The sequence below is a fragment of the Cnephaeus nilssonii genome, assembly GCF_951640355.1.
Source record: "Cnephaeus nilssonii genome assembly, chromosome: 2".
NCBI lineage: Eukaryota > Metazoa > Chordata > Mammalia > Chiroptera > Vespertilionidae > Cnephaeus > Cnephaeus nilssonii.
Window position 1 is genome coordinate 23080609 of NC_137073.1, and position 12941 is coordinate 23093549.

At 44.7% G+C, this 12941-nt stretch overlaps 1 protein-coding gene across 5 annotated transcripts in view; it reads left to right on the forward strand.

Annotated features, from left to right (window-relative positions):
* Positions 1–2857: 2857 nt before the first annotated feature.
* SNX29 (sorting nexin 29) overlaps positions 2858–12941 on the forward strand; it is a gene marked incomplete at its 3' end in the record, with an annotated part of 449820 nt that continues 439736 nt past the window's right edge. For 4 of the 5 annotated variants that reach the window (XM_079795284.1, XM_079795286.1, XM_079795288.1 and 1 more), the window contains exons 1-2: positions 2858–2954; positions 4885–4974. In XM_079795284.1, the coding sequence (XP_079651410.1) occupies positions 4956–4974 (19 nt within the window). In that variant the 5' untranslated portion in view covers positions 2858–2954; positions 4885–4955. The remainder of the gene's footprint in view (positions 2955–4884; positions 4975–12941) is intronic. The other variant, XM_079795285.1, reaches the window with a different exon arrangement.

Genomic DNA, 12941 nt, shown 5'->3' on the forward strand with positions numbered 1-12941 from the left:
CATTTAAAAACCTAATTCAGATTGTGTCATTCCTTTGCTTAAATTCTTGCAATGGCTTTCTATTCCCTTAACTACTGTGAGTGAAAAGGGGCCACATGCCAACCTGACTAACTCAGGGAAGGCCTGTGTGGCAGCCTTGCAAACTCAGACCTAAAGTAATCACAAGTGATGGTCTGAAATTAAAACTTTAAATTAAAAAGCAGTTTAGCCCTAGCTGGTTTGGCTCAGTGGGTAGAGCGTTGGCCTGGGGACTCAAGGGTCCCAGGTTCGATTCCGGTCTAGGGCATATGCCTGGGTTGCAGGCTCAATCCCCAGTAGGGGGCGTGCAGGAGGCAGCTGATGGGTGATTCTCTCTCATCATTGATGTTTCTCTCTCTCCCTCTCCCTTCCTCTCTGTCTGAAATCAATAAAAATATATATTTTAAAAAAGCAGTTTATAGAGGGTAGTCATGTCCTAGGTTGGTATCTTCCCTGACAGAGATCAACTTTGATCTTAACTGAGCTTATTGAGTCTTTTTAAAAAATTGTTTAAAGTATTACATATGTCTTTTTTCCCCGATTGAACCCCCCACTCCTGTCCCCCCAGGACAAGCCCTCACCGCCCCAGTGTCCATGTCCATTAGTTATGCTAATATGCATGCATACAAGTCCTCTGGTTGATATCTTCCCCTTCCCCCCTTCCCTGCCTTTTCTCTGAGGTTGGAGGGTCTGTTCAGTGTTCGTCTCTGGAAGTGTTTGTTTATCAGTTTATGTTGTTCATTATATCCCACATATGAGTGAGATCATGTGATATTTATCTTTCTCCGCCTGGTTTATTTCGCTTAGCATAATGCTCTCCAGGTCCATCCATGCTGTTGCAAATGGTAAAAGTTCCTTCTTTTTTATAGCAGTGTAGTATTCCATTGTGTAGATGTACCAGTTTTTTAATACACTCATCTGCTGATAGGCACTTAGGCTGTTTCCAAATCTTAGCTATTATAAATTGTGCTGCTATGAGCATAGGGGTACATATGTCCTTTCTGATCAATGTTTCTGGTTTCTTGGGATATACTCCCAAAAGTGGGATTACTGGGTCGAATGGGAGTTCCATTTTTAATTTTTTTGCATCTAGATAACATACCTTTGGAATGTCACCGGTAACTTGTACCTTCCCTTTTACCAGACCCCTTAGGGCACAATCAATGCGCAAATTCCCTCACTGTTACTGTTATCCTTAATTGTTGACTGAACTATCCTATACCCACCTATGTAAAAGAAGCATGTGCCTATCAGTTTACTTTTTTCCAATCCCAGAGGTTTTCCCGCTTTGCTTTCTACCACTTCCCTAATCTATCACCAATGGATTTCACGTAACCCACTTACTCTCCTCCTTTGATGGTAATTTATAAAAATTAGTGAAAAACTGCCATTTTCTGGAGCATTATCTCAATACATTGAGATTCTGCTTTCCAGCAGTTGACAGTTTGGTTCAACTAAACTCATAAAAATTCTTTACAGGTTTGAATGTTTCTTATGCTAACACTACTTAAGAGTTAGGTTGAAAAGTCCAAACTCCTTACAATGGCTTGCAAGGCCCTCCACCCAACTCTTTATTTTTAAACTTTATTGTTGAAAGTATTACATAAGTCCCCCATTTCCTCCCATCATCTACACCACCCCCAACCTCCGCCCCAGGCCCTCACCTCCCCACTGTATGCATCCATGGGTTATGCCTATATGCAGGGGTCCTCAAACTTTTTAAACAGGGGGCCAGTTCACTGTCCCTCAGACCGTTGGAGGGCCGGACTATAGTTTAAAAAAAAACAACTATGAACAAATTCCTATGCACACTGCACATATTTTATTTTGAAGTAAAAAAACCAAAACGGCAAAAACACCCGGATAAATGTCCTCGGCGGGCCGCATGTGGCCGTGGGCCGTAGTTTGAGGACGCCTGCCTATATGCATAGAAGGTCTTTGGATGATTACCTCCACCCACCCACCCGGCCCCACCTTCCCTCTGAGATCCAAGCTCCCACGTCTCTGGATCCACTCCCTTCATCAGTTTATTTTGTTAAATTAGATTCCACAGGAATGAGATCATGTGATACTTGTCTTTCTCTGACTGACTTATTTCACTTAGCATAATACTCTCCAGGTCCTTCCATGCTGTCTCAAAGGGTTAGAGACTCTTCTTTTCTATTGCTGCATAGTATTCCATGATGTAAATATACCACAGCTTTTTTATCCACTCATCTGCTGATGGGCACTTGGGCTGTTTCCAGATCTTAGTCTATTTTGTCAGATATGAGTATTGCTACGCCAGTTTTGATTTTTTTCCCCCCACCTCCACCCAACTCTTGACCTCCGACTACCCCTTTCTCACTCGCCCTCTCCCTCCAGCCAATCCCTCTAGGCAGGGCCTTTTGCACTTGTTCCTTTCCTGCAGATCTTCCCGGCTGTCTCCTTATCATGCAGGTCTCAGCTCTCAAGTCGTCTCCTTAGAGAGGCCCTCTGGGACTGCCCATCTCCCCTGTCCCCACGCTTTGGCCCATTATTCTTTCCCCTTCTCAGCTTCTAGCGCAGTCAGGCGTCGTCTCCTCTCGGGCCTTCCTCGTTTACTGTCCGGCTTTCCGGCAGAGGTGTGAGCCCAAGAGGGCGGGGAGGCGTCCAGATGACCCCGCTGTACCCCAGCACGGACGGACCACCACCACGCGTCTCCAAGGAGGTTCCAGTCTGCTCCGGCCCCCCGCACCTACGGTCCGCCTCCCGGCCCTCGGCCCCGCGCCGGCGTCGGTGTTTACGTTCCGGGTCGGGGGGCGGGGCCACAGCGGCGACGCTCCAGTTCCGGGGCGGGGCGGGAGGACGGACAGGCGGGGCGGGGCGGGGCGCGCAGTGGCCCGGCCTGTCTGGAGCTCCGCGGCGGCAGTAGCGGCGAGGCGCAGGCACCGGCCCGGAGAGCGGCACCATGAGCGGTGAGTGGCGGCTTCGCCGCTGTCACCCGCCCCGCCCGCCCCGGCTTCCGCCGCCTCAGCTGCACACTTCGGCCCCTGGTCCCCACGTCCCGCTCCCAGACCCCCGTCCCAGCGCTCCCCGATTCCTGACCCCGTGTAAAACCAACCCAGTTCTTGCCCTGGTCACCTGCAGTTCTCGGGCGTCCCGAGCCCAGGCACTCCTAGTCCCCTGACTCCTGTCCATCTCCTGAAAGCAGCCCTTCGACACCTGTACCCCAACCCGCCAGCCCTTCCCAGCCTTCCGACCCCTTGTCTGGTTACCAGACCCCCAGTTCTCAGACCTCCTCTGTCTCAGTCCCAACGAACTCTTAGACTTCCTGAGTCCCGGTTCCAGTTCAGGCTGCCCCTGCTCCTCAGTCATCCGCGTCCTCAGGCCCTCTGTCTCCAGTCACTCCAGTCTCCACACAGGCTGAGCGTCCTCTCCAGACACTTAGTTTGCCGGCCCCTGAACCCCGTGTCCCCGTAGCTCCAGGTCCGCAGAGGACTGCGAATTCTCCAGCCTCTTTGTTTTCCCGGCCCCTCTTATTCCTCTGCCCCCAGGGCTTTGCTGTTCCAGTCACCGCTGTTCCCAGTTACTTTGTTTCCCACTTTGGTCCTTGGTTCTTTTTTTTTTTTTTTTAAAGACTCCAGCCCCTTCATTTTCTTAGATCATTTGAGATCTCCCTTGTCCTGTCCTGCAAGCCTTCCCTTGTGCAATGTTGAGCCCATCTGGGGACCATTGCTTGCCCTGCCCAGTCCACCCCTCTCCCTCCCACAAGGGGAGGAGGCTGGTTTTGGTGGGGAGGGAGTTTCCTGGGAGATAGTCCTCAGTGTTTCTGAAGTTTAGTCCTGAGGCTTGGCCAGGGATCCTCAGTCCTTTTCTCTGTTGGTGTTTTGGTGCTAAGTCATTCCTGGGTGTTGCATGTGGAGATGGGAGTGGCTCAGGGAAGCCTCTCAGCTCACCCTAACTGGGATCTGGATTCACTTAGGAGGACTCGCCTACTCTCCTGTTTTCTCTTCACTGAAAAGTCCAGCCCTTGGCCCTAGCTAGCCCCGTCACCCAGGCATTTTCTGGAGGTCGAGAGTGGGCAAGGCTAAGGCAATATATCTCTTTTCATTTTTAACTTTTAAATGATCTCTGTGGATTGTTTTCCAAGTTATGTGCTTTTGTTTTTGTTATTCAAGAGTAAGATTTGTGAAATTGATGGTCCTAATGAGGGAGCTGGGGATGGGGGGGGGGGAGGGGGGAGGATTTCCTGGGAGACAGCCCATCATCTGTGTCCAGAGTGAATGAATTTTGGTTTAATTAAACTTTCTGGTCCTTGGACATTATTAGTAATACCACAACACAGATGTGATGAGCTGGTTTCCTCCCAGGAGGTAATCTAGTCTGGTGTAAGTGCAGGCCCTGGAACTAGACAGCCTGGGCTCAAATCCTGGTCCTGCCACATAAAGCTGTGTGATTTAGAGTAAGTTGCTTGATCATTCTGCAAGTCTTAGCAAAATGGGGATAAATAATGGTACCTGTCTCTAGGCTTGTTGCAATGACCAAATAACATTACTCAGGTGAAGTGATTGGTACTATGCCTCTCCATGGTTTGTAGTCAGGAAATTAGCGCTGTTATTGTTTCCATAAGGACATGGGGCTCAGGTGGGGTTGCTTTGTGGCCCAGTTCTGGGCCCTAAAAAATATCTTTCTTTTATTGTGCCCAAGGAGGCTCCAAGGCTCACAGTTCTGCCTTCCTCAGAGGAGTAAGTGAAATTGTCAAGCCAGGGGAAATGAATCAATGTATCTTTTAAGGGGCAACTTAATATCAAAGATGAGTTTTAAAATGTAATTAAAAAATAATTAGGTCTAAGGCCAAACAAAAGGAAACCAATAAATGTTTTTTTTGTTTTGTTTTTTTTAAAGGAAAAAGCATTAAGAATGAAAGCCTTCTTTTGGAAAGATTGTAATTGAGGCAGAAAAAGTGTTTGCTGAGGATGGCGGGGGAAGTCCAAGGTATTTTTCAATCGTTTCTTTTTTTGAAAGTAAAACTCTTTATTTCCTCAAATTGTAAATAATACACATACAGGTTTCCATCAATCATTTCTTGAGAACACAATTGAAATAGGGTTTTCCCACCTTTGAGATTGATAATTGGCACACAACGAAATAACATGACATGGAAATATTTTCTTTCTTCTGTTCTTTTTATTAACAGAAATTTTCAAACATCTGGGAAGTGGGGAGAATAGTTGAATGAGCAATTATCAACTTATGGCCACTTTACCTATTTACTTTCTACCTCTCTCCCCAGTTTATTTTGAAGCAAATCCTAGAAATTGTATCATTTCACCAATAAAAATTTTAATATGTATTTCTAAAACACAAGTACTCCACCTTAGCTGGTTTGGCTCAGTGGATAGAGCATCGGCCTGCAGACTGAAGGATCCCAGGTTCGATTCCGGCCAAGGGCACATGCCCAGGTTGTGGGCTTGATCCCCAGTAGGGGGTGTGCAGGTGGCAGCTGATCAGTGATTCTCTCTCATCACTGATGTTTCTATCTCTCCCTCTGCCTTCCTCTTTGTCTGAAGTCAATAAAAACATATTAAAAAATATGAAAAAAATACAGGCACTTCTTTAAAAACACAATTTCTTTTCATATCTATAAGAAATTAGTAATAATTCATTAATATCAGAGATTGAATGTTCAAATTTCCATACTTTATAATTCTATTTTATAGTGTATTTTAAAAAAAATATGTTTTATTGATTTTTTAACAGAAAGGAAGAGGGATAGAGAGTTAGAAACATCAGTGATGAGAGAGAAACATCAATCAGCTGCCTCCTGCACACCCCCTACTGGGGATGTGCCCGCAACCAAGGTACATGCCCTTGACCGGAATCAAACCTGGGACCCTTGAGTCCGCAGGCCGATGCTCTATCCACTGAGCCAAACAGGTTAGGGCTTATAGTGTATTTTTTAAAATCCAGGATCTGAATAAGGTTTACACAATGCAAATTGGTTTGTCTTCTAAGTCTTTTAGGTCTCTCTCTAATTTTTAAGCTTGTTATTATTTAGTGTTCAGTATATTTACAGAGTTCTGCAAACATCATCATAATCAATTTTAGAACATTTTCATTACTCCCAAAGAAACCCTGTACCCATTAGCAGCCATTCCTCATTCTCCCTCCCTTAAGCCCCAGGCAATAACTAATCTATTCTCTCTCTCTCTCTCTCTCTCTCTCTCTCTCTCTCTCTCTCTCTCTCTCGATTTCCTATTCTGGATATTTCATATAAATTAATAATACTGTGGCCTTTTGTGTCCAGCTGTTTGCATGAAGTATGCTTTCAAGGTTCAAAATGTAGCATATTATCTGTACTTCATTTCTTTTTGTGGCTGAATAATATTCCATTATATGGATATGACACTTTTTTTGTGTGTGCGTTAAAAGGAGAGACTATTCAGGTGAATAGTTTGCAAACCAGAGAAGTGCAGCCATGGGCAGAAACTGAAAGTGCATTCCACTGAGACAAAGGGGAGGCCCCTTATATAAAATGCCCACAATGGTCACTGATTGGTTCATTTTTATGCAAACGAGGAATCCAAATTTGCAGTTTAATAGGTTCAAATAGCACTGTCCAGTAGGTTGGAATTGCACATCCTGGTTGGTTGTTATGGATCTACTGATTGATTGGTCAGTAAAGGTGCAAACAAGGCTATAATTTGCAGCTCTAATTAGATGGGCAGGTCTCCTGCCCATTGGCCAAAGTACCATCCCAGGAACTCCTTTATAAGTCCAACTCTGCTGGCAGAAACACAGTGCAGGAGGCTGCCTCCTCAGTCTGGCTTTTCCCTGAGATGCAAGACGCATGTATGGCCTCTGTCAGCAACGGCTACTAGACTCTGGTTATGAATTTGGACCCAATTAATTGCTAGGAAGTCCTTTTTGGCAGGTATATTTCTTCTTGGGGTCAACAGTTGTAATACAAATAGTGAATATTTATTGAGTGCTTAGTCTGTCATGCACTAAGCTTCATCTGGATTACATTTTTAAATCCTTTCAAAAACATTATGAGGTAGTTATACTGTAATCCATTGTTTACAAATGCTAAAACTGGATCATGGAAAGGTGAATAACTTGCCCAAGTGTACACACCCAGCATTTAAAAAGGAGTGTCATGTAGGTGTCAGAGGGAAGCAGTAAGGCGGAGAAGATGTACCATGCCAGTGCAGGTCACGTAGAACATCTGCAGAGCTCTTTGTGGACTTCAGGGCGTAAATCCAGATATGTACAGAGCTTTCAAGCCTGTTGGCGATAGCGGCACGATTTATTACATTGTTAGGAAGGTTTAGAGCCATCTGAAAGAGAATAAATAAGAGGATGGACTAGTAGTGACCAGGAAGAGGTAAAGAAACCGAAGGGAAAGCAGTAGCTTAAAAAACCTGTTAAGCCGAAACCGGTTTGGCTCAGTGGATAAAGCGTCGGTCTGCGGACTGAAGGGTCCCGGGTTCGATTCCGGTTAAGGGCATGTGCATTGGTTGCGGGCACATCCCTGGTGGGGGGTGTGCAGGAGGCAGCTGGTCGATGTTTCTCTCTCATCGGTGTTTCTTGCTCTCTATCCCTCTCCCTTCCTCTCTGTAAAAAATCAATAAAATATATTAAAAAAAACAAAAACAAAAACCTGTTAAGTTTCCTCTTAGGATGTGTCCGCACCACAGGTCAGTAATTGTTCCAAAATGCCTTGAATGGAGACCGGAAGAAAAGCATTTCCCAGTCTTCACCTGCTGCACAGGACTTGGCCAACGAACTGGAAAACTTGCACACAGCAAGGATTAGACTCTCAACCACGCTGTGAATCTCCTGATGGCAGATGAGGTTATAGTGTCGATGAAAGCTTTTCCACACATAATGCACTGGGAAGGCCGCTCCCAGAGGGCTTCTCTGGTGCTCCATGCGAAAGGAGTGAGGAGCACCAACCGTAACTCTTCCAGCACTGGCTGCGCTGATGGGGCTTCTTCTCTCCACCGTGGGTTCTCTGGTGCTGGATGAGGCTGGCACTTTGAAGGCCTTCCCACACTCATTACCTTCATAGGGTCTTTCTCCAGTGTGAATTCTTTGATGTTGAATGAGACCTGAGCTCTGAGCGAAGCTCTTCCCACATTAATCACATTCGTGTTGTCTTTCTCCTACGGGGTTTCCCCAGGGCCCTTCTATCGGAACCTTATGCTCACCAGCTTCTCCATGTCGGGCATCCTGGTGTGACACCTCCCAGGTGTCTCCACAAAATATTCTTCTATGTCGCTCCACTATCTCAGGACTGTTTCCTTTGCACTACTCTCCTTCCTCAGTCCTGGTCAGTCTGTCTGTTTGTCCAACAGGGCAGGCTCCCATGTGAGCTGGGGCTCCTCCAGGGACTGAAGGCTCAGTGATGCCTGCTCCTCTGGAGCCACTGTCTCTCTTTTTTTAATTAAATATATTTTTATTGATTTCACAGAGTAAGGGAGAGGGAGCAAGAGACTGAAACATCAGTGATGAGAGAGAATCATTGATTGGCTGCCTCCTGCACACCCCCTACTGGGGATGGAGCCCGCAACCCAGGCATGTGCCCTGATGGGGAATCGAACTGGAGAATTGAACCGTGACCTCCTGGTTCAACACTCAACCATTGAGCCACCACGCTGGGTGCCAATGTCTGTGTCTGCAGGCTGCCATTTCATGCTGCAGTTCATTGAGCTCTTTCTCCAGATCCTCCAGCAAAATCATCGCCTGCTCCCCACTCTATGGGTGCTGCTCTTGCACCCAGGCCTTGGATATGCCACATTTTGCTTACTCCTTCATTAGTTGATGGACATTTGACTTGTTTGCACTCTTTGGCCATTGTGAATAATGCTGCAGTGACCACTCACAAGGTTTTGTGTGGGTATATGTTTTCATTTTCCTTGGGTGTACACCTAAAAGTGGAACTACTGGGTCCATTTGAGGAACTGTCAGACTTTTCCAGTGTGGCTGCACCGTTCTCCGTTCCCACCAGCACTGCGTGAAGGTTCTGGTTTCTGCAGTCTACCATTCTAGTGGCTGTGAAGTGGTGTCTCTTTGTGGTTTTGATTTGCATTTCCCTAATGACTAATGGTGTTGAACGTTGTTTCATGTGCTTATTGGCCACTTGTATATCTTCTTTGGAGAAATGTCTGTTGAGAGTCTTTGTCCATTTTTTAATAGGTTGTTTTCCTTTCTGTTGAGCTATAAGAATTCTGTATAATCTGGATATTGGTCCTTTATCAGATATGTTGTTTATAAACATTTTTTTCCCCTTCTATGGGTTGTTTATTTCCTTTCATGATGGTATTCTTTGAAGCACAGTCTTTTTTTTTTTTTTAAACTACAGATTCCCCTTTCATCTCTCTCTTTTTCACCCCTTGCAATTTTTGTTGAAGGAAGCATTTTATCTTGTAAGGTTTCTTTGCAGGATTTTGCTGATTACATCCTTTTGGTGTGGTTTGATGTGTTTCTCAGTCTCTTGTATATCCTATAAATTGGCAATTAGAATCTGCTGTATTTTGAGTTGGAAATGTTTGAGTGGAGTTTGAGGTCAAATAGGTTCAAGGCCAAATACATTAAGTGCAAATAACCAGGAAGTGGAATGGCTCTAGGAAATGCATACACAAGATAAATGGGTATCATGAGGCCAGAAACAAATAAGATGACCATTAATAGGGGAGTGGATAAATGTATGTGGTATGATCACATGATGGAAAACCTCAGAGACGTTAAAAGGAAAAAAATGGACTTATACATATCATTAACATTAACGTTCTCTAAAAAAAAAGAAGAGTGCAGAATTACACCTAAAATATATACCTTGATGCACATCAATACATGCACAGAAAACTGTTTTTGGATTCATATATGTATGTGGAAGTAAGCAAATTGTTAGGGTGATAGTGGCCATTATTTATTTGGTTTTTTTTTTCTCGTAAAAAATAGGGAAGAATACTTGATTACCAGCTTCTGCTAGCTAAGGAATTCTGATTTTCATATAATACTTTTGCTGTTATTGGGAAAGTAAACTTGTAGGGTCAGAAAGGCAAGGTTCTCAAGCATTGTTTTTTGTAAGGCTTAATCTTGGAAGTCCTTGATGCTCTTTTCAAACAGTAATTATTCTGTAAAGAATTCTTAAGTTAGAAACACACTGAAACCCCCAGTTCAAGGAAGGGGAATGCCAGACCCAGAGAAGTCAGATAATTTGTGGAACAGACAAGCTCTAAGGGTTTGATACACCAGAGTTTGGGATTAATGGGAATTTGCTGCTGATCTTGCCGGATTTTTATGCACATTTTGGCAGCTTCTTCTTATTTTCTGGAGTGTCGAAGGTCATGTTTCCTCTTTGGAATTGACTGGGTCATCTCCAGCAGTGGCTTGTATTTGGAATAAAGAATAAGTGAGCCCTGGCTGGGTTTCTCAGTGGTTAGAGTGTGAACTGCAGGATTGAGGGTTTGATTGCCGGTCAAGGGCATGCACCTACCTCAGTTGCAGGCTCAGTCCCCAGCCTGGGTCAGGGCAAGTATGGGAGGCAACCAATCAATCTCTCTCTCTCCCTCTCCCTTTTTCCCTCTTCTCCCTCCCTGCTCCTCCCTCCCTTCCACTCTGAATGAGGATTAAAAAAAAAAAAAAAAGAATAAGCTGAAAATTGAGTGAACAGAAAAAGGAATATTAGTGGTTTTCATTCAAAGCAGAAAAAGTGATGGTATCACACTTCCTTTTGTCCTTGTTGAAGGCACTGGGTTGATTTGGCAGTTAGTAAGGAGTAAGAGCTCCACCACCAGCAGATATTTGACCATCTCCTTTGTGAGCAAGTGGCAATAGACATTTGACATTGACATTGACCCTATTGACATCGATTCTCCTGCTTCCTGTTGCATGACTGTGCCTGGGTAACCGATAGAAGTCAAGTTCTCAGAACTTTTAAAATTTGGAACTAAAATCTAAGACTTTATGGGCTTCCATGAATTCTGGCAATGTGTACATAATTCCAGATAAAGCACCTTCCCTCCTGCCTGCCAACATCTTGTCTATATGCATGCTCTGCATTCTCCACAGGTGATCGCGCCCCTGAGGGGTGTGCACATTTTATTGTTTTGTATAAATCACAGATATGCAAGCAGTGTATAAACAGATGTAAAATATATCTGTGGCACTAAAATTTCATGGAGGGGGTGATAAGAAAAAAAGTCTAAAAAGGACCCTAAAGGAGAAAGTAATAATAAAAAAAAGGTTACAAAACACCTATATAGGTTGAAGTAATTTTATCTTTATCATATAAATTTGCATTTTATTTTTACCCATAAGATTTCTGGATAAAACTTGAACATGTTGCTATGTGGTCTTCATATTGTTCACTTTTATGAACTTCATGAACTCTATCATTAATCCATCATCTTGCATGTAGCATAATTAAAAAAAATACTTTTATTTATTTCAGAGAGTAAAAGAGAGGGAGAGAGAGATAGAAACATCAATGATGAGAGAGAATCATTGATCTGCTTCCTCCTGCATGCCCCAACTGGGGATCAAGCCTGCAACCCAGGCCTGTGCAATACTGGCTGCGTGGTTACAGCATCCACCCCGTGCACTGAAAGGTTGTGGGTTCAGTATTCCTGGTCAAGGGCACGTACTTGAGTTGCAGGTTCAATCCCCAGTCGGTAGGGCTTTCTGCAGGGGCAACCAATTGATGTTTGTCTTTCTCCCTCCCCCTACCTCCCTCTCCTTCCCCTCCCCACTTTCTCCCTTCCCACCTCTCTCTCCCTCTTCTTCCTCCCTTCTCTTCTCCCTCCCTCCCTCACTCCCTCCCTCCCTTCTTTCCACTCTCTCTAAAAAGCAATGGGAAAAGAATCCTTGGGTGAGGATTAACAACAAAAAAAGCGACCCATAAGAGTGAGGGCTCTAGTGGCAGCAGAGCCAGGCCAGAAACCCAGAAATTCAGGGTTCACCATTCAGGAGACATTTATTTGATGACGGTTTAGTGCATCTTCTGTCACATAGCAAAGGGCTGTACTGTTGATGTCTGTTCAAACGAATTGAATGAACTGCCAAAAAATGTTTTGTTGGAGTAATGGTTGTGTTAGCTAGACTCTCCAGTAGCATGTGGCAGAAGCTTATTTCAGCACTGCGGGGATTTAAAGTGTCTTATAATGACCCTGGCTGGGTGGCTTACTTGGTTGGAGTGTCGTCCCATATACCAAAAGGTGGTGGGTTCGATCCCAGATTGGAGTGTGTACAGGTGGCAACTGATCAATGTTTTTTGTTTTTGTTTTTTACCCTTTCTCTCTCTCTAAAATAAGTAAAAACATATCCTTGGGTGAGAATGAATGAATGAATGAATAAATAAATAAATGATGTGTCTTATAATGGACACTGAACCAGATAGACTCGAGAATCACCAGGACAACCTTTCTGCCCAGCTCACAGCTCTACTTTTTTCTCCGTTGGCTTTGTATTCAGGCAGCCTCTCCTCTGTGGAGGCAAGATGACTACCAGCAGCTCCTGGGTCACATCCTACAATGTAACAACACCCAAGCAAAGAGTGGACCTCTTTCCCAATGGCTCCGGCACAAGTCCTGGGCTGATTCACAACAGTCTGGCTGGCCATGTGGTCATCCTGGACCCTACCACTGTGGCTCTGGTTAGCTAGGTCTAGATCTTATGCCCAGGCCAGGGCTTAACGGTGCATCTGACTTGTTTTCTGGATAGATGCGGTGGGAACGTCTGGGAAATCATTTGGTCTGGCCCTGCCGAGGCATTAAGAGTGAGTTAATTAAATGTTTGATCAAATATAGCAGGCTAATTTTTAAGTTGATAATTTTGTATGGCCCACGAATGATGTCATAAATATCCAAATGGGCCTGGCCAGCGTGGCTCAGTGGTTGAGTGTTGACCTATGTACCAGGAGGTCACGGTTCGATTCCTGATCAGGGCACATGCCT